This window comes from Bombina bombina, chromosome 1 (genome assembly GCF_027579735.1).
Source record: "Bombina bombina isolate aBomBom1 chromosome 1, aBomBom1.pri, whole genome shotgun sequence".
Lineage (NCBI taxonomy): Eukaryota > Metazoa > Chordata > Amphibia > Anura > Bombinatoridae > Bombina > Bombina bombina.
This window is the reverse complement of record NC_069499.1, coordinates 1,255,416,495-1,255,443,247: the sequence shown is the minus strand read 5'-3', so window position 1 is coordinate 1,255,443,247 and position 26,753 is coordinate 1,255,416,495. Positions and strand designations below refer to the sequence as shown.

General features: G+C 36.9%; 1 protein-coding gene across 1 annotated transcript; it reads left to right on the top strand.

The window, feature by feature from the left end:
* The first annotated feature begins 1,666 nt into the window (after positions 1-1,666).
* On the top strand, positions 1,667-26,753 carry LOC128642210 (uncharacterized). The gene is made up of 4 exons (XM_053694909.1): positions 1,667-1,734; positions 13,759-14,133; positions 14,562-14,808; positions 26,475-26,753. The coding sequence occupies exons 2-4, from the start codon at positions 13,794-13,796 to the stop codon at positions 26,605-26,607; spliced, it is 720 nt and encodes a 239-aa protein (XP_053550884.1). The 5' UTR covers positions 1,667-1,734; positions 13,759-13,793; the 3' UTR covers positions 26,608-26,753.

Genomic DNA, 26,753 nt, shown 5'->3' with positions numbered 1-26,753 from the left:
TTGATTTCCTCCATTTATGTGAGTATCTGACCCCTGATTGGTCAAACTTGTAGTTAACAACCAATCTTGAGACGGACACCGGGTTAATAGAAGACAGATCTGCCTGGCCGATCCCACATACGGATTTCTAGTGACTGTTGTCATGTATTACGATCTGCTCCACACTTACCTCATATGATTGAGGTCACCCAATGTAAGTAGATTATTTGCCCATTCGGGGATTCTCTGATATTCTTCTCTGCTCCAGATTTCGCTCACCTTATCTAAAGACTAATATTTTTTCACTTATTTGTGTTTTTTAATAATATAGGTATAAGTTTTAATCAACATAGGTTGTAATTATACTTTGCGTACATCATCTGCACACCGTTATCGAAATTGTATTGAATGCAATCTATGTGATCAATCAGTTTATTTCATTTTATACTATTGTGATGCTCTGTATAATTTATACTATTTAAATCCTATTTCTCGTTTTAGTCTAGTGCTGTGAAGGTCTCGAACTCTTGTTTTTGATACTACTTAAGAGTAGCTGGTAGTGAGGGCTCACAAGCTGCTCTTTTCTGTGTACCCCCAAAAGCTTAACTATTTTTCCACACTACCATTGTTAGCGCCTCCCAGGTCGCTCCTCTGTCAGAGACAGAGGCACTATTTATAAACTCCTTTTTTCCAATATGGGTATACATGTGTAATTTTGTATTTAAATATGTATGTGCACACTATATAAGCATATACATATATATTTACAGGGATAACGCAGTCACCCATAGTCTGCAATGTAAAGGCACTTTCAGTGCTTTTTTTTCTTTAACCCCTTATAACTGTGCAGTTTTTCTTTTAAATAAAAATGCTTATATATTTTTCTTCAATTAATGAAACTGTCCACTTTATTTGGGGGGCAATTGGGGCACATTTATTTAATTTACCATAGGTCTGACCTCTGTAAAATGCTACCGCAAGTTCGCTGGAGCATTAACCAGCCACTTGTAATGGATGATTATTTAACGTGTGCCAGTAAATGGGCAAATTTGCCTCTTTACGGGGGCACGGTTAAATAGCGCTCCACTTGTAAACTTGCCCATAATCATTATGCCGACACGTTTGGTTTTCTATATAGTTTTGTATTACCAATACAAATGTTTCCACCTCAGCGTATTTTATATTTTTTTTTATAATTTTCCTGTTATACAACAGAGATACAAAATTTTCTACCAATTCATGCACTTTTTATGTATGCTTTGTGGTCCGGTTACTATTGATCTCAATAATATCAGGTATTTTGACTAATATCATTATTTTGAGTAGTATAGAGTCTGTTTTTGACAGACCCTGATAATTTAATTTATCTTAGATATTAAATTGTATGTTCTACTACATGCAAACATGAATCTATAACATTTTAGTACTTGCACCAACGCGCATTGCTAGTCTCAATACACACTAGCTATGTCAAGCTTAGTGTTAACATAACAAGTTTCACAAATAAGGAATTTGATTAGACCTGTGAATTGTATTTTCCTCTTCACAGTTATCTTTTATATGTGTGTTTTAAAATATTTTTGTTATACATAAAGTGTCTGATGCAAGTTGTTTCTCAGCCCTCCTGTGCCTTAAGGACAAAGCAGAGGCTGCAAACCAGGAATCACAGATTCCTTTTCAGGTGCAGGTGTGATAAGGTGTATACTTGGTATTTCACTTAGAATACATGAGTCTGCCTAGAAGAACATTTGGAAGGTAAGCCCTAATGCTCAGGAAGTTTTTACAGTGTCTTACTAGGTTCCTGTTTTCTAATAGCTATATCAAAGGTACTTTATTTCCCTGCTCTATAGCATTCTTTGTTTTCAGTGCTCACATCAGCACTCGCCTGGGCCGGGAGTGGGACACCATCTGGAGGTCTTGAGGGATGCAAAGAATTTGGTTCTCTCTAGAGGTGAGGTTATCCCTCAACATTATGAAACTACAAGTGTTTCTTATAGCTCTTCAGGCCATGGTCCAAGTCAAGTCCCATCTCCATTTCTTATCAGACATCATAACAGTGGTTGCTTAAATCAACTATCAAGGGGGGACTCAAATCTCCCTCACCATTCAAGAAATGTCTTGCCACTCAAAAGAATGGGTTCTTCATCAAGAAACAGTCAACCAGCTTATTCTAAATTGGGTTCTACCATGTATAGATCTAATGGTGCACAAGCTGAATTACAGCTCCTATCACATTGTGCCAGATACACTCCAAAGCTCTATGATAGATGCCATAGATTGAATATTTTATTTAGCCTTCCTGTTTTCCCAATGTTTTATTCTTTCAAGACCCATTGCAAGGTATTAAACAGGATTCAGATTTTGGTAATTCTCATAACTTTGGCGTGGGCCTGCAGAACTTTGTATACGGACCTAATTCAGATGTCTTCTTTTCCTACATGGACCCTAACCCTAGGTCTGTTTCACACATATCTCGGTTTGCTGAATTTAACGGCTTGAAGGTTAAACACTTAGACCTCAAGATCAAGGGTTTCTCTGACTCCAATATCTATACTTTGCTTCATGCAAGTAAGCCAGTTAAGCAAACAATTTATCATAAAATATGGAAAGCTTAGTTTTGGCAAGATTACGAGTTGTGCGTTAGGGTAAAAAAGCAGCGTTAGGACCTAATGCTGCTTTTTTATGCCCGCTGGTATTACGAGTCTTGATGGTTTAGGGTCACCGCACACTTATTTGGCCTTACCGCGAAACGACTTACGTAAACTTTGTAAAGTCTTTTTTCTATGGGACTTCCATAGCGCTGATATTACGAGTCTGTTCTGGGAGGCCAAAAAGTGAGAGGTACACCCTCTACCTCCAAGAGTCCTAACGCATTTAAAAGTCAGTAGTTAAGAGTTTTATGGTACAATGCCGTAACATAAAACTCATAACTAAAGTTCTAAAAAGTACACTAACACCCATAAACTACCTATTAACCCCATAAACCGAAGCCATTCCGCATCTCAAACACTATAATAAAATTTTTAACCCCTAATCTGCCGCTCCGGACACCGCCGCCACCTACATTATATTTATGAACCCCTAATCTGCTGCCCCCAACATCGCCGACACCTACATACTATTTATTAACCCCTAATCTGCCGCCCCCAACGTCGCCGCCACTATAATAAACATATTAACCCCTAAACTGCCGCACCCCCGCCTCGCAAACATTAGTTAAATATTATTAACCCCTAATCGGCCGTCCCTAACATTGACGCCACCTACCTACATTTATTAACCCCTAATCGGCCGCCCCCAACGTCGCTGCCACTTTGTTAAAGTTATTAACCCCTAAATCTAAGTCTAACCCTAACCCTAACACCCCCTAACTTAAATATAATTTAAATAAATCTAAAGAAAATTACTATCATTAACTACATTATTACTATTTAAAACTAAATACTTACCTATAAAATAAACCCTAAGCTAGCTACAATATAACTAATAGTTACATTGTATTTATCTTAGGATTTATTTTTATTTTACAGGCAAGTTTGTATTTATTTTGACTAGGTAGAATAGTTAATAAATAAGTATTAACTATTTAATAACTACCTAGCTAAAATAAATACAAAAGTACCTGTAAAATAAAACCTAACCTAAGTTGGGGGCAGCAGATTAGGGGTTAATACATATAATGTAGGTGGTGGCGGTGTCCGGAGCGGCAGATTAGGGGTTAATAAGTATAATGTAGGTGTCGACGATGTTGGGGACGGCAGATTAGGGGTTAATAAGTGTAAAATTAGGGGTGTTTAGACTTGGGGTTCATGTTTGGGTGTTAGGTGTAAACATAACTTTTATTTCCCCAAAGGAATCAATGGGGCTGCGTTACTGAGTTTTACGCTGCTTTTTTGCAGGTGTTAGACTTTTTCTCAGCTGGCTCTTCCCGTTGATTCCTATGGGGAAATCGTGCATGAGCACGTACGACCAGCTCACCGCTGACTTAAGCAGCGCTGGTATTGGAGTGAGGTAATGAGCAAAATTTTGCTCAACTCTCACTTCTTGTCTTTTAACGCCGGGTTTCTGAAAAATCGTAATACCAGCGCTGCATGTAAGTGAGCGGTGAGACAAAACTGCTCTTTAGCACCGCATAGCCTCTAACGCAAAACTCGTAATCTAGGCCTTTCTTTGGTGTTCTTCTTGAGGTTTTTTTCTTGGAAATCCTTTGCAATTCCCAAAATACTTAAGTTCCTTCAGGATGGACTAGATAAGTGTCTATCACTAGTTCTCTAAGGGGTCAGATATTGAATTAACTGTTGGATAAGTTTCCAGATGTTCAAACTTTTGTTCAAGCCTTGGTCCGAATTTGTCCTGTTTGATACTGGAGACTATGGATTACATCCTAAAAATAATCCCACTGGAGATAATTTTGCGGTTGAAACTTTTATCAAAACTGTGGACCAAAACATTAAAGTGGACAGTTTCTTATAATTTAACTAAGGGACAATTCAAAGCATTGAGTTCTTTGGAAAAAGATGAGAGTATAACCATCAAGCCCGCCGATAAAGGCGTGGCTGTTGTTATCATGGACACGGTCACGTATGAAGCTGAAATACATAGGCAATTAAAAGATGCACGTCTATGACAAATTAGAGAAAGATCCAACTAATGTTTTTCTCAAAGAACTTTTTGGACTTTGCTCTTGACAATAACCTACTTACTCATAAATTACATGATTATTTGTTGCCTAGACAACCTGTTGTTCCTTTATTTTATATTGTTCTCAAAGTTCATAAGAGCTTAGAAAATCCACCGGGGTAATCTATAGTCACTGGTATTAGGGTCTTTAATTAGCCCCACAGCTCAATTTTTGGATAGGATCATGTCCCCCTTAGTAATACAGGGAAAATCCTAAATCAAAGATACTACACACTTTCTTTATTTAATTATACAGTTTAAAACATAAATAAAGAGGTATTGTTATCAACTTGGGATTTTACCTCTCTGTACACGGTCATCCCCCATTCAGTGGGCATAGACTGAATGGGGGATGCAGAGACCTTTAAAGGGACAGTCAACACCAGAATTGTTGTTGTTTAAAAAGAAAGATAATCCCTTTATTACACATTCCCCAGTTTTGCATAACCAACACTGTTACAGAAATACACTTTTTACCTCTGTGATTACCTTGTATCTAAGCCTCTGCAAACTGTCCCATTATTTCAGTTCTTTTGACAGACTTGCATTTTAGCCAAACAGTGCTCACTCCAGGGTGACTTTACGTGCATGAGCTCAATGTTATCTATATGAAACACATGAACTAATGCCCTCTAGTGGTCAAAATGCATTCAGATTAGAGGAAGTCTTCAAAGTCTAAGAAATTAGCATATGAACCTCCTAGAATTAGCTTTCAACTAAGAATATGAAGAGAACAAAGCAAAATTGGTGATAAAAGTAAATTGGAAAGTTGTTTAAAATTCCATTCCCTGCGGAGCTACGCCGTGCAGGAACATGGCTGCTCACTGAAACAGCTCCGTGTCAGCCTGCTACCTCAACTCCTTAAAATGGAATGGAGACAGCCCTAACATATGCAAAATTTGCCGGAGGAGTTTAGAGAGACCATCGGCCGAGATTTACAGCCCTCAGATCTAGCATCGGCAGTGAAGGCCTGAGGTGAAATCTGTAAACCCCCGGAGAACCACCATATTGACCTGCACATCAGAAACGCTCTTTATGACACACATACCATAAGGACCTGAGCAACAACCTGCAGCTGCCACCTCATAGAGGGATTTGTTCAAACTAACCCACGCTACCTACTGATCGCTCCGACACTACTTGCACTGTTGCAGGAATGGAACAAGATACCGGACCCACGAGGTAAACATTTTCAGCGTGATAACGGCTGACATTAACTACGCTGTATACCCTGGTTGTAAACTAAAGATACAAAGCACTCACTTTACAAGGGACACAATTGTGATTACCCAGTTAGCTAGAGGACTGATACAGAATATAAATACTGAAATGTATTGAGACTTAGCACAGAGTACGATAAAATAAAAGGGGAAAGACTTAAAATAAAAATAAAATAACCAAATAATTTAACAATATCTCATCTGTCACTCAGCCATAACCCGGACCCCCTCAAAAAGGGTTCATTTATTATAGCCCCTACAAAAATATATCTATATAGTGCAGTCTTGCCTAAAACTTGGGAATAACTTTATTTCTGGACATAAAGATGGCCACAAAAAAGGGACAAAAATCAGAAAAGTCTGAAAAACCACAACACCAAACCCCTTCAGTTTCCTCCTTTTTTCATGCAACTGACTCATCACCAGTTGCATCACCAGAGGCCTTAGAAATGCTGGGTGCTCCTAACTCCACGGAGTTAATACAAAATCAACATCACCCTTTACAGGCCATACAAGTAAAATTAGCGTCACTACCATCAAAATCAGACCTAGAATCGTTAAAAACCTTTATAAAAGAAGAACTGAGAGATTTAAAAAAGGACTTAAACGATATGGGTGGCAGAATTGAATATTTGGAGGAGGGTCAGGAAACCTTGAACAATCTTGTTAGCTCTAATACACACCAGCTCTCCATACAAGACTCTATGGTCCAGTCGCTACAAGATAAAGTTGAGGACCTGGACAATCGCGGGCGCAGGAACAACCTGCGTATCCGCGGTATTCCTGAATCCATCCCACAAGACCAGTTAAAAAGCTTCCTTAAAGGTCTATTTCAACACCTTTCTCCAAACTCACCACCAATACTGAGTGAAGATATTGATAGAGCACATAGGGCGCTGCGCCCCCCACCCAAACCTCCACTTCCCTCACGGGATGTAATCATAAGATTTCTGCATTTTACAGCAAAAGATAACATATGGCAAGCTGCAAGAACTCAACAATCTATCTCATATGAAGGTCACTCACTGCAAATCTATCAAGACCTAAGTACCTATACAATCCAGAGACGTAAAGAGATCAAGTTTATAACAAGCAAACTACAGGAACACCATATAAAATACCGATGGGGTTTCCCCTTTAGTTTGATAATAAGCCATGAAGGGTCCCAGATAACTCTCAACATCTTTTCCCAACCCTCGGATCCTGGTCCTCTACACCCAAGGGAGCAACGTCCTCAATGGCAAAGAGTTCAATCGAAGAGAAGAAAGACAAATTTCCAGAAACCTGGAGATAGTTCACCACCAATATGAAACATTAACGAACTTGGCTGCTATTTGATATACAACTCATTGCTGATATTTTATATCTGACCTGAAACTGGGTCACTTCTGGACTTTTTGACTAAACTTCAAGTTATTACTTGTATATCTGAATTATCAAGGTATTACCTGTATGCCTCAACAAAAGAAGACCTTGCCTGCAGATAGAAGAAAAACAGAATGCAGTATGGTAACATGATGTATAAAGTTATACAATGTATGTTCTATAAAAAACTGTGGTAGGATAGGCTAGTCATAAATGTAATCGGGCAACAGGTTATAGATAAAGATGTAACATTCTTTTTTGAAGATGGTATTTTTGGCTTACTCACATACACGCAAAACAACAACCTAAACACGATACTAAAATATATATCAGTTGAACAGCCATATCTAACAGACCCAATTTACCCCATCGACTCAGATCTATATTAGTTGATAATAGGCCTTATGAGAGCCTAAGTCATGCTCGCCCTAACAAAACAATTTTTAGAACACCCTGGGGGGTAGTTATCAACGTGTCAACTTTCCTGCCTTCACCGGCCCAATACGCCCGCCTAAGCTCGCCTCACATCGCCGCCGCAGACCTGAAAAATTTCGCCTAAGTTATCAAATAAAGCTGTCAAAAAGCCGCGGGGCAATGAGCAGCGGACTGTGAGAGTTATCACTCATCCGATCTCGCTGCTCTTCGGCTTTTTCCCAGCTTTATTGCTAGCCTGTCACTAGGCACTCACACTAACTACACTGTTCTACCCCCTATACCGGTGCCCCCGGAGACCCCCGCAACTAAATAAAGTTACTAACCCCTAAACCGCCGCTCCTAGACCCTCCCGCAACTCTGATAAATGTATTAACCCCTAAACCGCCACTCCTAGACCCTCCCGCAACTCTGATAAATGTATTAACCCCTAAACCGCAGCTCCTAGACCCTGCTGCAACTCTGATAAATGTATTAACCCCTAAACCGCCGCTCCCGGACACCGCTGCCACCTACATTATACCTATTAACCCCTATCCTGCCCCCCCTACACAGTCGCCACCTATAATAAATTTATTAACCCCTATCCTGCCCCCCACTACACCGCCGCCACTGTAATAAATTTACTAACCCCTCAACCTAAGTCTAACACTAACCCTAACACCCCCCTAACTTAAATATTAATTAAATAAATCTAAATAATATTTATATTATGAACTAAATTAATCCTATTTAAAACTAAATACTTACCTTTAAAATAAACCCTAATATAGCTACAATATAAATAATAATTATATTGTAGCTATCTTAGGATTTATTTTTATTTTACAGGCAAATTTCAATTTATTTTAACTAGGTACAATAGCTATTAAATAGTTATTAACTATTTAATAGCTACCTAGCTAAAATAAAGAGAAATTTACCTGTAAAATAAAAACTAACCTAAGTTACAATTACACCTAACACTACACTATACTTTAATAAATTATTCCTATTTGAAACTAAATACTTACCTTTAAAATAAACCCTAAGATAGCTACAATATAAATAATAATTACATTGTAGCTATCTTAGGATTTATATTTATTTTACAGGTAACTTTGTATTTATTTTAGCTAGTTAGAATAGTTATTAAATAGTTATTAACTATTTAATAACTACCTAGCTAAAAGAAATACAAAATTACCTGTAAAATAAATCCTAACCTAAGTTACAATTAAACCTAACACTACACTATCATTAAATAAATTAAATAAATTACCTACAAATAACTACAATTAAATACAATTACAGAAACTAACTAAAGTACAAAAAATTAAAAAAGCTAAGTTACAAAAAATAAAAAAAATAGGTTACAAACATTTTAAAAATATTACAACAATTTTAAGCTACTTACACCTAATCTAAGCCCCCTAATAAAATAACAAGCCCCCCAAAATAAAAAATCAGAATGGAATCAGCCAATCAGATTCAATCAGATTCAGGTTCAGTCCGATTGGCTGATCCAATCAGCCAATCAGATTGAGCTCGCATTCTGTTGGCTGTTCCGATCAGCCGCCACTTGGATCCAGACTTCAGCCCGAGGATGGACGTCACTCTTCAGCCCCCCGCTTGGGCTTGGATCAACACTTCCGAGGCTTGGATCAAGACTTCCGAGGACGGATCGGTGAACCTGGTATGGTGAAGATAAGGTAGGAAGATCTTCAGGGGCTTAGTGTTAGGTTTATTTAAGGGGGGTTTGGGTTAGATTAGGGGTATGTGGTTGGTGGGTTGTAATGTTGGGGGGGGTATTGTATGTGGGGTTTTTTACAGGCAAAAGAGCTGAATTCTTTGGGGCATGCCCCGCAAAGGGCCCTGTTCAGGGCTGGTAAGGTAAAAGAGCTTTGAACTTTTTAAATTTAGAATAGGGTAGGGCATTTTTTTATTTTGGGGGACTTTGTTATTTTATTAGGGGGCTTAGAGTAGGTGTAATTAGTTTAAAATTGTTGTAATATTTTTCTAATGTTTGTAAATATTTTTTTATTTTTTGTAACTTAGTTCTTTTTTATTTTTTGTACTTTAGTTAGTTTATTTAATTGTAGTTATTTGTAGGTATTGTATTTAATTAATTTATTGATAGTGTAGTGTTAGGCTTAATTGTAACTTAGGTTAGGATTTATTTTACAGGTAATTTTGTAATTATTTTAACTAGGTAACTATTAAATAGTTATTAACTATTTAATAGCTATTGTACCTGGTTAATATAATTACAAAGTTGCCTGTAAAATAAATATTAATCCTAAAATAGCTACAATATAATTATAATTTATATTGTAGCTATATTAGGGTTTATTTTACAGGTAAGTATTTAGCTTTAAATAGGAATAAGTTATTTAATAATAGTTAATTTATTTCGTTAGATAAAAATTATATTTAACTTAGGGGGGTGTTAGGGTTAGGTTTAGAATTAGCTTTAGGGGTTAATACATTTATTAGAATAGCGGTGAGTTCCAGTCGGCAGATTAGGGGTTAATGTTTGAAGTTAGGTGTCGGTGATGTTAGGGATGGCAGATTAGGGGTTAATACTATTTATTATAGGGTTATTGAGGCGAGAGTGAGGCGGATTAGGGGTTAATAACTTTATTATAATAGTGGCGCGGTCCGGTCGGCAGATTAGGGGTTAATAAGTGTAGGCAGGTGGAGGCGACGTTGTGGGGGGCAGATTATGGGTTAATTAATATAATATAGGGGTCAGCGGTGTTAGGGGCAGCAGATTAGGGGTACATAGGGATAATATAAGTAGCGGCGGTTTACGGAGCGGCAGATTAGGGGTTAAAAAAAATATGCAGGTGTCAGCGATAGCGGGGGCGGCAGATTAGAGGTTAATAAGTGTAAGGATAGGGGTGTGTAGACTCGGGGTACATGTTAGGGTGTTAGGTGCAGACGTAGGAAGTGTTTCCCCATAGAAAACAATGGGGCTGCGTTAGGAGCTGAACGCGACTTTTTTGCAGGTGTTAGGTTTTTTTTCAGCTCAAACAGACCCATTGTTTTCTATGGGGGAATCGTGCACGAGCACGTTTTTTAAGCTGGCCGCGTCCGTAAGCACCGCTGGTATCGAGAGTTGCAGTGGCGTTAAATTATGCTCTACGCTCCCTTTTTGGAGCCTAACGCACTGAAAACCCAGCCATTCTGTGAACTCTAAATACCAGCGGTATTTAAAAGGTGCGGCCAGAAAAAAGCATGCATAGCTAACGCACCCCTTTGGCCGCAGAACTATAAATCTAGGCGTAAGCAACCAACTCTAGTTACTCTCACTTGACAGCTGTGATCTCAACACCAGCGAAATCTATATTATTTCAGCCACGTTAAAACTCACAGTGACACTACACGAATAATAAACTCAACATATGGTAATAACACTTATTTGCCGGAACGATGATATAGGCAGCGGTATAGACTGGTAATCTATTGATAAAAACTTGTTCCATTAAGTCCTAATCTAGGATCTATAACATCCAAGACGTATAATCATACGTAACTTTATAATCACTAAAGCATAAAGTGGCTAAACAACTATCCATAATTCAAAAATATAAATTTACGAAAGAGTGTTATAAACTGCGGTATAGGCCGGTAATGCAGTGATAAGAACCTTACAATTACAAATACTTACCTAGGCAACCTTATGGATACGTTTGTAAACAGGGAGTAACTACTGTATGTATCCACAAAAATAACCTTACCATTATCTAAATAAACTAACAGTACCTGCTGCAATTATTTACAGCATGAGGTACAATTAAGCAAGTTACATCAACTGAAAATCCAACACATTATGATAACTTGTAAGCATATATAACGTGCTAAATAAACTTATAACCTGGTGACTTTAGAATTATTGTATAGAAATAAACTGTGACAGCAAGATTTATTTACATTTTGTGGTACAGGCCAGTCAGTTACAGATATACTAAACCATATTTATTCTTTATAACGTGGGGAGCCATTTTACTACGTATGTTTGATAATAATCTGTACTCTCAAGCTTTATTATAAGGCTAGACAGCCTTTTAAGCTATGTTCTACACAACGACCGCTTAAGTGGAGAATGATATCCCGCTAAATAGGGAGCTAAAATTACAGTAACTGACATAGACCCGTCACTTGGAAAGTCAGTGACTTCATTCTTACCCATACGTCTAAGCCACAATATATATCAAAAATTATTTTGACCTATAATCTTTAAAACTCCACTACATTTCAATTTATAGTATCCAGCATTGGCTAAGGTCATAACACTAAAGTACAGCAGTCTACTGCAGCCACCTTGATTTAACTAAACTAACTGAGATACTACTAGCCCTGTTAACCTAACGCTGCAGTTTTATGGGCTAGATTGGTATTACCAATAAGTTATTACAAAAGCCCAAATCACTGAAGAATATCCATCTTTTTATTATCAAACCTGAAGTTTACCCCCACGGGCGGTGTTTCACCCAGCACATATACTGATATGATACTAACGTTGATTTTAAATGTGTGTCCTTTTGTAAATACATTATTTTAACATTTCTTTTAAAAGTTATATTTTAATCCAATTGCCTTACACTCCATCCGATAGTCCGAAAAAAATCTATCTCATTAATTTAACTAGCAGGAATGTGAGTGCTATCCAGGTGTACTTTTACTGATTCTTTTTAGTTGTAATTCCAGTACACAGCACCTCTGTCTCTCATTTTTTGTTTTCAGCATATTAATTAAGCTGATTAATTATATAGAAACTAAATTCCTGCATTGACACTTTAGTAGTGCCTTAGTAACAATCTTTTTGCTTCTGGAATATATCTCACATGCTAAGGACTCTCATCAGCCCAAAGGAAATCAATTTATCAGTAAGTATAAATTAATTTTTTTAATTTAATTTTCGTTTTCTGATTTTTCATTTTTCGGTATGCAAAGAAAATAACAAAAATTACATTTTTATTATTTCCTTCCATTCTTCCAAAAATGAATGCACATCCCTAATATACAATATACCATTGAACCCTTATACATATTTTTTTATTAATATTTATATCAATATATTTATATCAATAATTTTCTGTCAGATAGTGTTTATATGAGTGTAACTGTTTATTTTAGTGTTTTTATGTTGTGTTTGGTGCAACTTTTATTTTATCCCTAATCCTCTACGCGAGGTCTTCAGTCACGCTAACCCCACCATGTGTTAATTTTGATTATGCTCGAGCGAACGTGGTTACTTTCAACTTGTAATACACTTGCAAATTAACGCATTTGTTATATTGCTATATAGGGTGTGATAAATGTAGTGCGCCGATTGTAATCTAGCCGTCAGTCATTTAGAATATATGTTGCAAATTTAATTGCAAAGATGAATTTTTATAAATACATTACACTTATTTTATTATTTTTTTAACTAAATGTTTGAAAACCTTTGTTTACAGTGTAAACAAAGGACTGTCTCACTTTTTTTTTTTTTTTAATTCTTCTTGCTCTATGACATAAGCAGCCAATGCTAATGCCTCAATCACAGAAGATTCAGCTGTTACGGTTTATTATGACATAACAGTGACATACTATTAACAGTATTTATACTGTGACAATACTTGTAAGCTCATAACTTTGGTTCTTTCTACTTGAAGAGAACTGTGATTTCTGTGGATTAAGCCATAGACATTTATAATTTTTTAAAATAATCACCTGAGCACCATGTTTGCAAGTTTTGCAGTGATGCTCAGTGTTCTTTCTGGAATTCTATGTTTGCTCTTCGCATCAGGTAAGTAAAAACTAAATTAGATTAAAAATATGTGAGATGTAGGGTCTATGCTAAGTCATCCTTAAGAAAAAGTACAGCATTTTCAGTCATTGAAATAAATTAAATAAAGGAAAGGTTTTATTCAGCCAGTGCTATTTCTCCACTTCTGGTTCATGAAATAATTTGTGAATTAATGTTAATATGATAATTAAAAATCATATATATATTTTTTTAACAAAATGTAATCTAACCTTTAGTGTATATGTATTTATTGTCTCTTATGTTGACAAAATATTGTGTTGTTTTTCTTTTTTTTTTGTCCTGCAGTGGAGAGTGAGGACATTACTCTTCCTCAGACTGAGATGGAGGTTTATTCTGGATCCCAAGTTCTGATTCCCTGCTCATTCTCAACTAACAACCTGTATCCAAATCCCAAAACCATCCTAATGGAATGGGGGTTCACCCCAGAGGGAAATGATATGTACAGGCCAATCCTGAATCTCTATGACACCTTGGAGGAGCAACTAAAAACACCCAACTTGAGAGCTCAAGTTTTTGTCAATTTTCTCCATAATGGAAACTGCTCCCTTATAATAAACGCCGCCCACCCTGATGACTCCGGAACCTATGAGGTTCATATAATGACAGATGGCATACCCATTGCCGAATCCTCAAAAGTGAAACTAAAGGTTATTAGTGAAGGTAAGTCCTAGAGAAGCTACTTTTACAATGATACATAAACATCCAAAGCACTGTTTAACTACCGAGGACCAGTTTTCATAAGAAATGTCACTGTAAATATGTTGCAGGTACAATGCTATACTAGTAATTCAATGCTTCACTATATGATGCAGCCACTTGTGAGAAGTTAGCTTTAACCATTCCCTAACCCCATTTTTATGTCTGAAGTTTCACACTATGGTGCTTTACATTGGTTGTCCATAAGCAGAATAACAATGGTGCATTAAAAATAAATATTAAAAATAATCACAATTACTTCTTTGCTAGCACATTTTAGACCTAGTAATATATTTGTTCTACAAATCTTGGAGTCTCTCTACCTATTGCACATTGTCACTGTTACCCTGCTGGGTTGATTTACTAAATGAGAACAATTTTTTTCTCCATAGATGAAGTCATAGATGAGACAGATCAAAGTAAAACCATTATAAGAAATGGTAAAGAACGCATGAGAAGTGGCATAAGAATGGAAGACAAAAGGGATCCTGCAAATATATTATCAGATCCAGATGTAATATCACTTTTCAGAACATATCACAATCTGAAGAGTAGCGGAATGCTCTATGTCATCATGGGCTGTGGAGGATTCCTTATCTTACTTTTGGTCGGAGGATCTGTGATTGGAGTATATTTTGGGTAAGCTACCTTTAAACAACTAATTATTTTGCTGAAAACCAAGGAAGCCTGTCAGAGCATTGTTTTCTTTAAATCTTTGCAATGATAACAAGGTACTTCTTACAGCCTAAAACGTCAAGATCCATAACGCCATCTAAAAGCAGTAGTTATGAGTTTTATGCTACAAATCTGTAACATAAAACTCATAACTAAACTGCTACAAAGTACACTAAACACCCATAAACTACCTATTTCCTCTAAACCGGGGCCCTCCTGCATTGCAAACACTATATTAAATTGATTAACCCCTAATCTGCTGCTCCCGATATCGCCGGCACTTTAAAAAAAATATTAACCCCTATTGCGCCGCTCCCCAACATCGTCACCACTATAATAAACATATTAACCCCTGAACCGCCGCCCTCCTGCATCATAACACTATTTAAATATAATTAACCCCTACTCTGCCGTCCGCCCACATCACCCCCACTGTACTAAAGTTATTAAGTCCTACACCGCTGCCACTATAATAAACCTATTAACCCTTTAACTGCAAGCTCCCCACAACGAAATATACTAAAGTAAACAATTAACCCCTAAACCGAAAGCCCCCCACATCGCAATAAACTAAATTAAACTAGTAACCTCTAAACCTAATGCTCCCCTAATTTTAGATTAAAATTACAATTTCCCTATCTTAAATTAAATTAAAACTTACCTGTCAAATTAAAAAACTTTTAAAAAAAGTTTAAACTAACAATTAAACTAATAAAATTATTAAACTAAAATTAAACTAACTACCAATTAAATAAAACTAAACTACACATTAAAAAAATCCGAATTCGAATCAGACAATAGAATGATAGCTGCTTAAATCCTATTGGCTGATTTGAACAGCCAATAGGATTTTAGCAGCTCTAATTCCTATTGGCTGATTCAAAGTTTTCAGTCAATAGGAATGCGATGGACGCCATTTTGAAACGGCTCCCTTACATTGAAGATACAGTGTATGGCGGCGACCGTATGAAGAGGATGTCTTCAGGATGAACCCGCTTCGTGCCGCTGGGATCAAGATAGAAGATGCCGTCTGGATGAAGATTGAAGAGGCCACCTGGATAAAGATTTCTCGCTGCTTGGATGAGGACTTTGCCTGTCTGGATGAAGATTGAAGAGGCCGTCTGGATGAAGACTTCTTGCTGCCTGGATGAAGATCATTCAAGCGGGACTTCAAAAACTGTAACTGGATCGTCGGGGGTTAGTGTTAGGCTTTTTTTTTTTACATTTTTTTTATAATTTTTATTGAGGTTGTGCGAAAACATTACAACTTATATAAAGCATATCAGTAAGACAAGCATAAGTGGTACAATTCAATGTGACAACTTCTAAGTAAATAGGAGACAAAATTCTCAACATGGATAGTCTTGTGGAACCTCATTGTTAGGCTTTTTTTAAGGGTTTTTTGGGTGTTTTTTTTCTTAGTTTAGGGTTTGGGTTTGTAAAAAGAGCTAAATGCCCTTTAAGGGCAATGCTCATTCAAATGCCCTTTTCAGGGCAATGGGTAGCTTAGGTTTTTTTTATTTTGTGGGTTGGGGGGGGTGGGGTTTGTAATGTTAGTGGATGTTTGTATTTTTTTTTATTATTTTTTTTAAAAAGAGCTGTTTAACTTAGGGCAATGCCCTACAGAAGGCCCTTTTAAGGGCCATTAGTAGTTTATTCTAGATTAGGGTTTTTATTTTGGGGTGTTTTTTTTTTTAAACGGGTATTAGAATTATTCTAATTATTATTTTGTGTAATGTATTTTTTTCGTTTTGGGGTGGGTTTTTATTTTTAGATTAGGACTTGGGCAGTGAAAGAGCTAAATGCCCTTTTAAGGGCAATGCCCATACAAATGGCCTTTTCAGGGCAATGGGTAGATTAGGTTTTACTTTCTTTTTATTTTGTGGGTTTGTTTTTTTTGTAGTAAAAGAGCTGTTTACTTTAGGGCAATGCCCTACAAAAGGCCCTATTAAGGGCTCTTTGTAGTTAATTCTAGATTAGGCCCCTAGATTTTTATTTTGGACTGGTTTTTTTTTTTTTTTTTTTTTTTTAGGGTATTAGAATAGGAATAATTTTAATTTTTTTTATTTATTTTTTTGGAATGGTAGTTTTTTTACTTTTTGTGGTTTTAGTGTTGTTTTTGTTGTAATTTTAGGTTTAAGTGTAAGGTATCTTAGGATTTATTTGACAGGTAAGTTTGTATTTATTTTAACTAGGTAGTTAGTAAATAGTTAATAACTATTTACTAACTAGTCGACCTAGTTAAAATAAATACAAACTTACCTGTCAAATAAAAATAAAACACAAGCTAGCTACAATATAACTATTAGTTATATTGTAGCTAGCTTAGGTTTTATTTCACAGGTAAGTATTTAGTTTTAACTAGGTATTATTTAGTTAATAATTGTAATTTTAATTTAGCTCTATTTTAATTTTGTTAAAGTTAGGGAGTGTTAGGGTTACGTTAGGGTTAGGTGGCGGTTTAGGGGTTAATAGATTTATTTAGTGGTAGTGATGTGGGAGGACAGACGTTTAGGGGTTAATAGCTTTATTTAGTTGCGATGATGTCGGGGAGCGGCGGAATAGGGGTTAATATATTTATTATAGTGTGGGCGATGTTGGGGTGCAGGAGAATAGGGGTTAATAACTTTAGTATAGTGGCAGCGATATCGGGAGCAGCAGATTAGGGGTTAATAACTGTAGGTAGGTGGCGGCGATGTCGGTGGGGGCAGATTAGGAGTGTTTAAATGTGGGGGTTATGTTAGGGTGTTAGGTTTAAACATATCTTTTTTTCCCCCATAGACATCAATGGGGCTGCGTTATGGAGCTTTTCTTTCCGCGATCGCAGGTGTTAGACTTTTTTCTGATCCGCTCTCCCCATTGATGTCTATGGGGAAAGCGTACACGAGCACGTCAAAACAGCACTTGTTTTTTGTGCAGTATGGAGCTTAAAAGTACCAAATCGCACGCACAAACCGGGTTTTGAAAAACTTGTAATGGCTGCAGTATAGGGGGTTAAATAACGCAACTTTTCTTGCTTTCATTAATTTCCCTATAGCGCGCATAACTCGTAATCTAGCTGAATGTCTTTTCTTATATGTGGGTGTGGGTAATAGACAACAGTGGACCGCAAGTATAATGGCGTTATATACACTCTAGAAGGAATTTCTAGAAGGGGGGGGGGTTTATGTAGAGTGCTACCTCCACAGTCCCTCCTTGAACAAGCCTATGTGTTCAAAGTGGGCAGTGCCTTATGCTAATGTATTAAACATTAGAGGAGAGGAGAAAGGAACAAGAAAAGCATAATATGGCACACTTAAGGGGAGGGAGTCCACAAGGTAAGAGTGTGTGTGGAATGTAGCGATTAAAACATAGCTTTTATTGTGTGTTACATTATAAAATAAAAATAAAGGTGAACTAGGCCACCACTAAAATGTATTTTTTTAGAAAGGTATCAAAATCGAATAGACACACCAGCTCCTCTCAAACAGACGGTACAGTGATCAGTCTGTACCGATTGCAGTCCAACACCAGCCTTTATACTATAAAGCTGCTCCTATGTAGACAATTGGGGATATTATCAGCCGTAGCTAATGAGTTACTATTTATACTGCATCAAGCGTGCACACAAAACATAATAGAGGTTGCACAGGGTTTGTAATTGCTCACAGACCGGTGGCCTTGTTAATAATCAATAATCGCTTGACCAGAGGTAAAGAGTATTTGTACACTGGAGTCTATATTAATAGCAATAATGTGGTCAAATGTGCACCACCATGTCAATATATATATAATGTGATGTCACATAAACAGTAGAATTTTTATAGACTTAAAAAAGGGTGTTAAGACTCGTGTTACCAGCCGTTGGGTAACTATTTACACTGAATCAAGTGTGGGCACAAAGTGCTAGAGGTTGCACAGGGCTTATAAAAGTTTACAGATCAGTGGCCTCATAAATGGACAATAGTCGCTGGACCAGAGTTACGGAGTATATGAGCAATGTTACTAAGTCTATATAAATGATAATATTGAAGCCAATAAAGCACTACTATGCCATTATATATATCGTAGCATAACGTAGACAGTGAATTATATAGAATCTTAAAGACGTATTATCACTCCAGTTATAAGCTGTAACTGACAGATAACCAGTTAGCTAGATTGCCCCTATGGGGAATTTCTCAGGACACGTAAAAAAATTTCAAATGTTGATTCATTTAAGGATGAGGCTAAAGAATTAAAACTAAGACTGAGGAATAGAGGCTACCCTAATAGTATCCTTAAAAAATCCTACCATAAGGCGTTACATATGGACAGGAATAACTTATTATTCCCTAAACCGAAGCAACCCAGAGATACTAGGGTTAGATTCATATGTACTTTCAAGCTTGCAAGGAAATAAGTGCAATATTGAACAAACACGTACACATACTACAGACTGATGATGGCATGGCAAAAAGTGTGTTCCCAAAAATAGCAATAAGTTGGAGGAGAGCTCCGACAATTAGGGATGAAGTAATGAAAAGCCATTTTGTGAAAAAGATAAGTCGTAGGAAGGATGGCCTGACTGGCACATATCCATGTGGTACTTGCAAATTCTGCTCATTCATGAACAATGTGACAGAGATACCTATATTCCCAACAGGAATTAAAAGAATCAACAGACTTTTTAACTGCAGGACGAATAATATAATCTACTGTTTGGAATGCAGCTGTACAAAAAAGTACACTGGAATGTCAACTAGAGAACTTAGGAAAAGATTAGGTGAACATTTGGGAACATAAGGAATGCCAAAAGTGATTTGGAAAAAGGCAAAAAAATAACTTTGGTTGCAAAACACTTCTTAGACTGTCATAATAGTAGACTGGAATTAAAATGCTGGATACTCCAGAAAATCTATTTATTTATTTAACTCATCTATATAAGACTGCACTCCTAAAGACCAAAACTGAAGATTGGACTGGATCTGTCCCTTTAATTTCAAAAGTGGGAGGAAAATCAGTTAAAGAAATTGGAATAAAAAGGGTGAATGGGCAACACATACACATCTTGAAAAAGGCTGTTCCAGCTGAAACGCGTTGATCGTTTAAATACAAGACTCACAAACACAGAGTGCTTTGAAAGACATTTGAGTCGATTTCAGTGGACACGCAGTAAGTTTCTGTAACTTTGTATACACGTGTACCCCCTGTAAACACTCAAAGTTAACAACTCGCATTCTCCGGTAACCCAACTTCCTGATTGGCCTGATTCACATCACATGACTCGGAAGTATCCGCGGCATGATCTGTGGTGGAAGAAATTGTTTGTTTTCTAATTAGAAGGTCTAACGCTCAACTAACAGAAGTCGTCAGGGAGTGGAGAAATCCTTAGTGTAGGAGATTACGTATTCCGGGTGAGTTACCTGAGACCGAAGAGTATCTTGAAGAGTGTATATAATGCCATTATACTTGCGGTCCACTGTTGTCTATTACCCACACCCACATATGAGAAAAGACATTCACCTAGATTACGAGTTTTGGGTTACAGTGCGGTACAGCTTTAAATGCTGAAAAATTGGCCATTATGTTGATTTGAACAGCCAATAGGATTTCAGTAGCTCTCATCCTATTGGCTGTTTTGAATTTGAAGAATCAAATCAGCCAATAGAAATGCAAGGTACGCCATTTTGAAACTTCAGTGTACGTCTGTGACCGTATGAAGAGGATGCTCTCCACAGGATGGGATTGGCTTCCAGGATAGCTCCACTCTGCGCAGCCTGGATAGAGATAGAAGACGTCCTCGAGATGGATGAAGGTGTCGCTGCCTGGATGAGGACTTCTCGCCGCCTGGATGAAGATGGATGTCCGGACTTCAGGAACTGTGAGTAGATTTTATAGGCTTAGTGTTAGTTTTTTTGGGGTGTTTTTTTTTTTAGATTAGGAATGGGCACTTGTAAAAGAGCTGAATGACCTTTTAAGGGCAATGCCCATACAAATGCCCCTTTAGGGGCATGGGGTAGTTTAGGATTTTTTAGAGTTAGGTTTTTTATTTTGGGGGGTTGGTTTGGTGGTGGGTTTTACTGTTGGGGGTCTTTGTATTTTTTTTACAGGTAAAAGAGCTGTTTAACTTAGGGCAATGCCCTACAAAAGGCCCTTTTAAGGGCTATTGGTATTTTATTGTAGGTTGGGGGGTATTTTGGGGGCTTTTTATTTTTATAGGGCTATTAGATTAGGTGTAATTGTTTTTATTTTTGATAATTTTGTTTATTATTTTTTGCAAGCTTACTGTTAGATATGGAGTTTTGTCGGTAAAGTCGTGCGTTGCTAATGAGCCTTTTTTCCAGTGCACCCTTAAGACAACGCTGGTATTACGAGTTTTCGGAATGGCTGCGTTAGCCTCAGAAAAGTGAGCGTTAAGCCAAATTTAGCTCCACTTCAACCCTCAATACCAGCGTTGCTTACGATAGCGGTAAGCTGGAAAAACGTGCTCATGCACGATTTCCCCATAGGATACAATGGGGCTGAGCTGGCTGAAAAAAACCTAACACCTGCAAAAAAAGTAGCGTTTAGCTCCTAACGCAGCCCCACCTACATTATAGCTATGAACACGGCTCAAGGTAGGGTGATATTCAATGGGGTAGTGTTAGGTTTTTTAAGGGGGGATCGGGTGGGTTTTAGAGTAGGGGTGTGTGAGTGGTGGGTTGTAATGTTGGGGGGTCTTGTATTTTTTTTACAGGTAAAAGAGCTGATTACTTTGGGGCAATGCCCTGCAAAAAGCCCTTTTAAGGGCTGGTAAAAGAGCTGATTACTTTTGTAATTTAGTATAGGGTAGGGAATTTTATTTTTTTGGGGGGCTTTTATATTTTATTAGGGGGCTTAGATTAGGTGTAATTAGATTAAAATTCTTGTAATATTTTTTTATTTTTTGTAATTTAGTGTTTTTTTTGTACTATAGTTTAGTTTATTTAATTGTATTTTAGTTTAGATAATTGTAGGTAATTTCTTTAATTAATTTATTGATAGTGTAGTGTTAGGTGTATTTGTAACTTAGGTTAGGATTTATTTTACAGGTAATTTTGTAATTATTTTAACTAGGTAGCTATTAAATAGTTATTACCTATTTAATAGCTATTGTACCTTGTTAAAATAAATACAAAGTTGCCTGTAAAATAAATATAAATCCTAAAATAGCTACAATGTAATTATTAGTTATATTGTAGCTATATTAGGGTTTATTTTATAGGTAAGTATTTATTTTTAAATAGGAATAATTTATTTAATTATAGTAAATTTATTTAGTTTTCTTTAAATTATATATAAGTTAGGGTTAGACTTAGGTTTAGGGGTTAATAACTTTATTATAGTAGCGGCGACGTTGGGGGCGGCAGATAAGGGGTTAATAATTGTAGGTAGGTGGCGGCGATGTTAGGGAGGGCAGATTAGGGGTTAATAAAATTTATTATAGTGTTTGCGAGGCGGGAGTGCGGTGGTTTAGGGGTTAATACATTTATTATAGTTGCGGCGATGTCCGGTTGGCAGATTAGGGGTTAATAAATGTAGGTAGGTGGCGGCGACGTTGGGGGGGGACAGATTAGGGGTTAATAAATATACTATAGGTGTCACCGATGTTAGGGACAGCAGATTAGGGGTTCATAGCTATAATGTAGGTGGCGGCGGTGTCCGGTCGGCTGATTAGGGGTTAAATAATTTTATTAAAGAGTTTTTCAATGTGGGGGGGGGCCTCAGTTTAGGGGTTCATAGGTAGTTTATGGGTGTTAGTGTACTTTGTAGTACTGTAGATAAGAGCTTTATGTTCCGGCGTTTATGCGGTAGGAGTCTTGGAGGTAGAGGCTGTACCGCTCACTTCTTCAATGACTTGTAATACCGGGGTTAGGCAAATCCCATTAAAAAGATAGGATACGCAATTGACGTAAGGGGATTTGCGGTAGCCTCGAGTCGCGGAAGAAAAGTGAGTGGTACACCTGTACCTGCCACACTCGTAATTCCAGCGGGCGTTAAAAAGCAGCATTAGGATCCCTTAACGCTGCTTTTTAAGGCTAACGCAAAACTCTAAATCTAGGTGTTAGTGTTTTTTTATTTTTCATAATTGAGTGTTTATTATTTTTTGTAATTTTATATATATTTTTTTTTTCCTAGTGTTAGGTTTTTTTAAATTTGTAATTTAGATTTTTTAATTGGTAGTTTTTTTAATTTTATTACAATAGTTATGTTAGGTTAATTTATAGTTTAAATTTAGGATTTTTTTCATTTCACAGGTAAGTTTTTATTTATTTTAAAATAGTTATATTGTAATTTTAAAGTTTGTGTTAGGTTTAGGGATTATTAGTTTAATTTAGTGTTTTGCAATGTGGAGGGGCTGGCAGATTAGGGGTTAATAGGTTTATTTAGTGGCGGTGATGTGGGGGCCCAGAAGTTTAGGGGTTAATAGGTTTATTTAGCAGCGGCGATATGGGAGGCCGGAGGTTTAGGGGTTAATCATTTTATTTAGTAGCGGTGATGTCGGGGGATCGCGGGTTAAGGGTAAATTATATTATTCAGTGGCGGCGATGTCGGGGGTGGCGGATTAGGGGTTAATAGCTTTTATTAGTGTTGGTGATGTCGGGAGCGGCGGATTAGGGGTTAATTACTTTATTTAGGAGGCAGCGGATTAGGGTTGTTTAGACTTGGGGTTTATGTTAGGGTGTTTTTTCCCCATAGACATTAATGCGGTTGAGTTACGGAGATTTTTCTTCTCGTACTTCAGGTGTTAGGTTTTTTTCTAACACTCTCTCCCCATTGATGTCTATGGGGAAAGCATGCACAAGCACGTCAAATCAGCCCTTGGATTTTGTGCGGTATGGAGTTTAATGCACCATATTGCACAGCACAAGGAGGCTTCTCAGTAACTCGTGAGTGAAATAATGCAACTTGTTTGGCATTAGTTTCGCACCCTGTTTAGTGCAAAACTCGTAATCTAGGCAATTGTTTTTTAACCTTACCAGAAATTTAGGATTTTTAAACTTACCAGAAACTTGGGACTTTTAATATGAAGATGGTCTTATCGATTATGGAGTATGTTTTATTTTATGAGTCTCATGGCCATTTAGGAATGATTTAACCACCGGTGGTTTTTATGTATTGTTTTAAATAAACATATTGTATTTCCTTCAATATTGCATTGGACCTTTAGATAGCAGCTTGTTATAGCGCACCCTTTTTTTCGTAGTTTTCAAATATTCCCTATGCCCTTTTCTGATTCAAATGATCATTTTCCATTTTTATGTTAATTTAAATTAAATGAAAAAAAAAATCCAAACTTTTTAGGGGAACATAGACTGATGGATAGCAAAATAATCCTCAATGTTTAACCTAGTGTGGGATTAGCATGTATCAATTAAAGTGTAAAGTGTCCCCTTTCTCAATACATTTTAATGTACATTGTACAACTTTAAATAAAATCTATTTATTTTTTACAAGATCAAACATTTTCATTAATAATGTAATATGTTTTTAAAGTAAAATTCTACTCAAAATGTTGTATTGCCTATACAAATAGTTCATTTCAAATTTTTTCAAATTTCATGAAGGTACTAAGAAACATGTAATATATATATATATATATATATATATATATATATATATACATATACACACACACACACACACATATATATATATATATATATGTATACACACACACACACTCACATATATATATATATATATATACACACACACACACATATATATATATATATACATATATACACACACACACACACACACATATATATATATATATATATATATACACACACACACACATATATATATATACACACACACACATATATATATATATATATATATACATATATACACACACACACACATATATATATATATATATATACACACACACACACACACTCACATATATATATATACACACACACACATATATATATATATATACACACACACACACAAATATATATATACTGTATATATACTCACACATTGGAGAAAGTTTAGCTTTCTGGTTATTATTTTTAATCACAATCAGCAAGATTACAAGTGTTGCGGTACGGCTACACCACTGAAAAATTGTCCATTGCGTGTGGAATGGTCTCCCGTATTACAAGTTGCAGCGGTATAGACATAACCCAAGCGTTTTAGCCTGTAATGCAGCGATCCATTCCGCACTCAAAAAATGGCTTTTGAGTGCAGGATTTTCATACGCTGTATTACAGGTTGTGCAGTCCGGCTAAAATGCTTGCGTTAGTGGGGCTGAATTATCAAGCTCCGAAAGGAGCTTGATGCCCCTGTTTCCGCCGGAAACAGCAGTTATGAAGCAGCGGTCTAAAGACCACTGCTCCATAACTTGTCTGCCTGCTCTGAGGCCTCGGACATCAATCCGCCCGATTCTATATGATCGGACTGATTGACACCCCCTGCTAGCGGCCAATTGGCTGCAAATCTGAAGGGGGTGGCATTGCACAAGCAGTTCACCAGAACTGCTTGTGCAATGATAAATGCAGACAGCGTATGCTGTCAGCATTTATCGATGTGCAGTGGACATGATCCGCTATATCGGATCATGTCTGCTCGCACCTTAATAAATTGGCCCCAGAGTCTATACCGCCCTGATCCATTCCGCAATTTGAGACCAGTAGTTATGGATTTTGCGAAACAAAAATCATAACTAAAATGTTACAAAGTACACTAACTTCCTGCATCGCAAATACTATATTACAGCTGTTAAACCCTAATCCGCTGCCCACCCACATCGCCAACACTATATATAGCTATTAACCCCTAAATCGCCCCCCACATTGCTACTACTATAATAAATGCGATGTGGGGGGCTGGCGGTTTAGGGGTTAATATGTTTATTTAGTGTCAGTAATGTCGGGGGGCGTCGGATTAGGGGTTAATATGTTTATTATAGTAGTAACTCCTAAATCGCCCCCCACATCGCTAATACTATAATAAATGCGATGTTGGGGGCTGGCGGTTTAGGAGTTAATATATTTATTTAGTTTCAACGATTTCGGGGGCGGCAGATTGGCGGATTTCGTTACAGCGATTTCCATTCCGCTATCGCAGGTGTTAGTTTTTTTCTAACACTTTCTCCCCATTGATGTCTATGGGGAAAACATGCACGAGCACGTAAAGTCAGGCCTTGGGTTTTGTGTGGTATGGAGCTTAACGCACCATACCGCTCAACAAAAGAAGGTTTTGGCTTCTTAATACGGACGCTATGGAAAGTGCGGTAGTGCTAAATTTTTAGCGTTACTTATGCACCGGGTTTAGTGCTCAACTTGTAATCTTGGTCATAATGAGATACAAAATATGATGTAATAGATGAACGTGTTAGTGTTGCATTGTGTAGTAGCTCTAATTAGTGTCAAATTAACAAATGTACTGTATATTTTCTATTGTTTCTGTTTGCCATTTATGGCACTAATGAGAGTAATATACAAATATTTGTAAATCTATGATTGTATGTATGTATTAGGTACTTGTAAAGCGCAGCTAATCACCCGTTAGGGTCTCAAGGCGCTGGTATGATTGGGAAATACTGTAAATATAAAAATAAACAATGATGACAACTTTCATGCAAAACATTATATATATGATCAAGTGCTCATAAAAATATTTTACAGGTGTAAATATCTGAAACTGAGGAAATTGACGGATGAAATTTTAATGGAGGAAGGGAGTTCATCATCATCTGAAAGTGCTGAAGAGCTCCAAACATCAAGTGAAGACTCTGATGCCCCTTCTTATTCTGAGTGAGGAACACCAATAAGAATTGGAGAAGGGAACAGCTTTTTTTTTCTTATAAAATAAAAAATGTGAGACTTTAAATTAAAAAATTCACACCCTTTCACATCCATTTGGTGAGGTTATTTGCTCTCAATAAAGGGATATAAAACCCAAAA

Coding starts and splice junctions, on each gene's coding strand:
- LOC128642210 (XM_053694909.1), top strand. CDS start 13,794: ATGGAGGTTTATTCTGGATCCCAAGTTCTGATTCCCTGCTCATTCTCA. Junction 14,134..14,561: donor ACTAAAGGTTATTAGTGAAG/GTAAGTCCTAGA, acceptor TTTTCTCCATAG/ATGAAGTCATAGATGAGACA. Junction 14,809..26,474: donor GTGATTGGAGTATATTTTGG/GTAAGCTACCTT, acceptor AATATTTTACAG/GTGTAAATATCTGAAACTGA.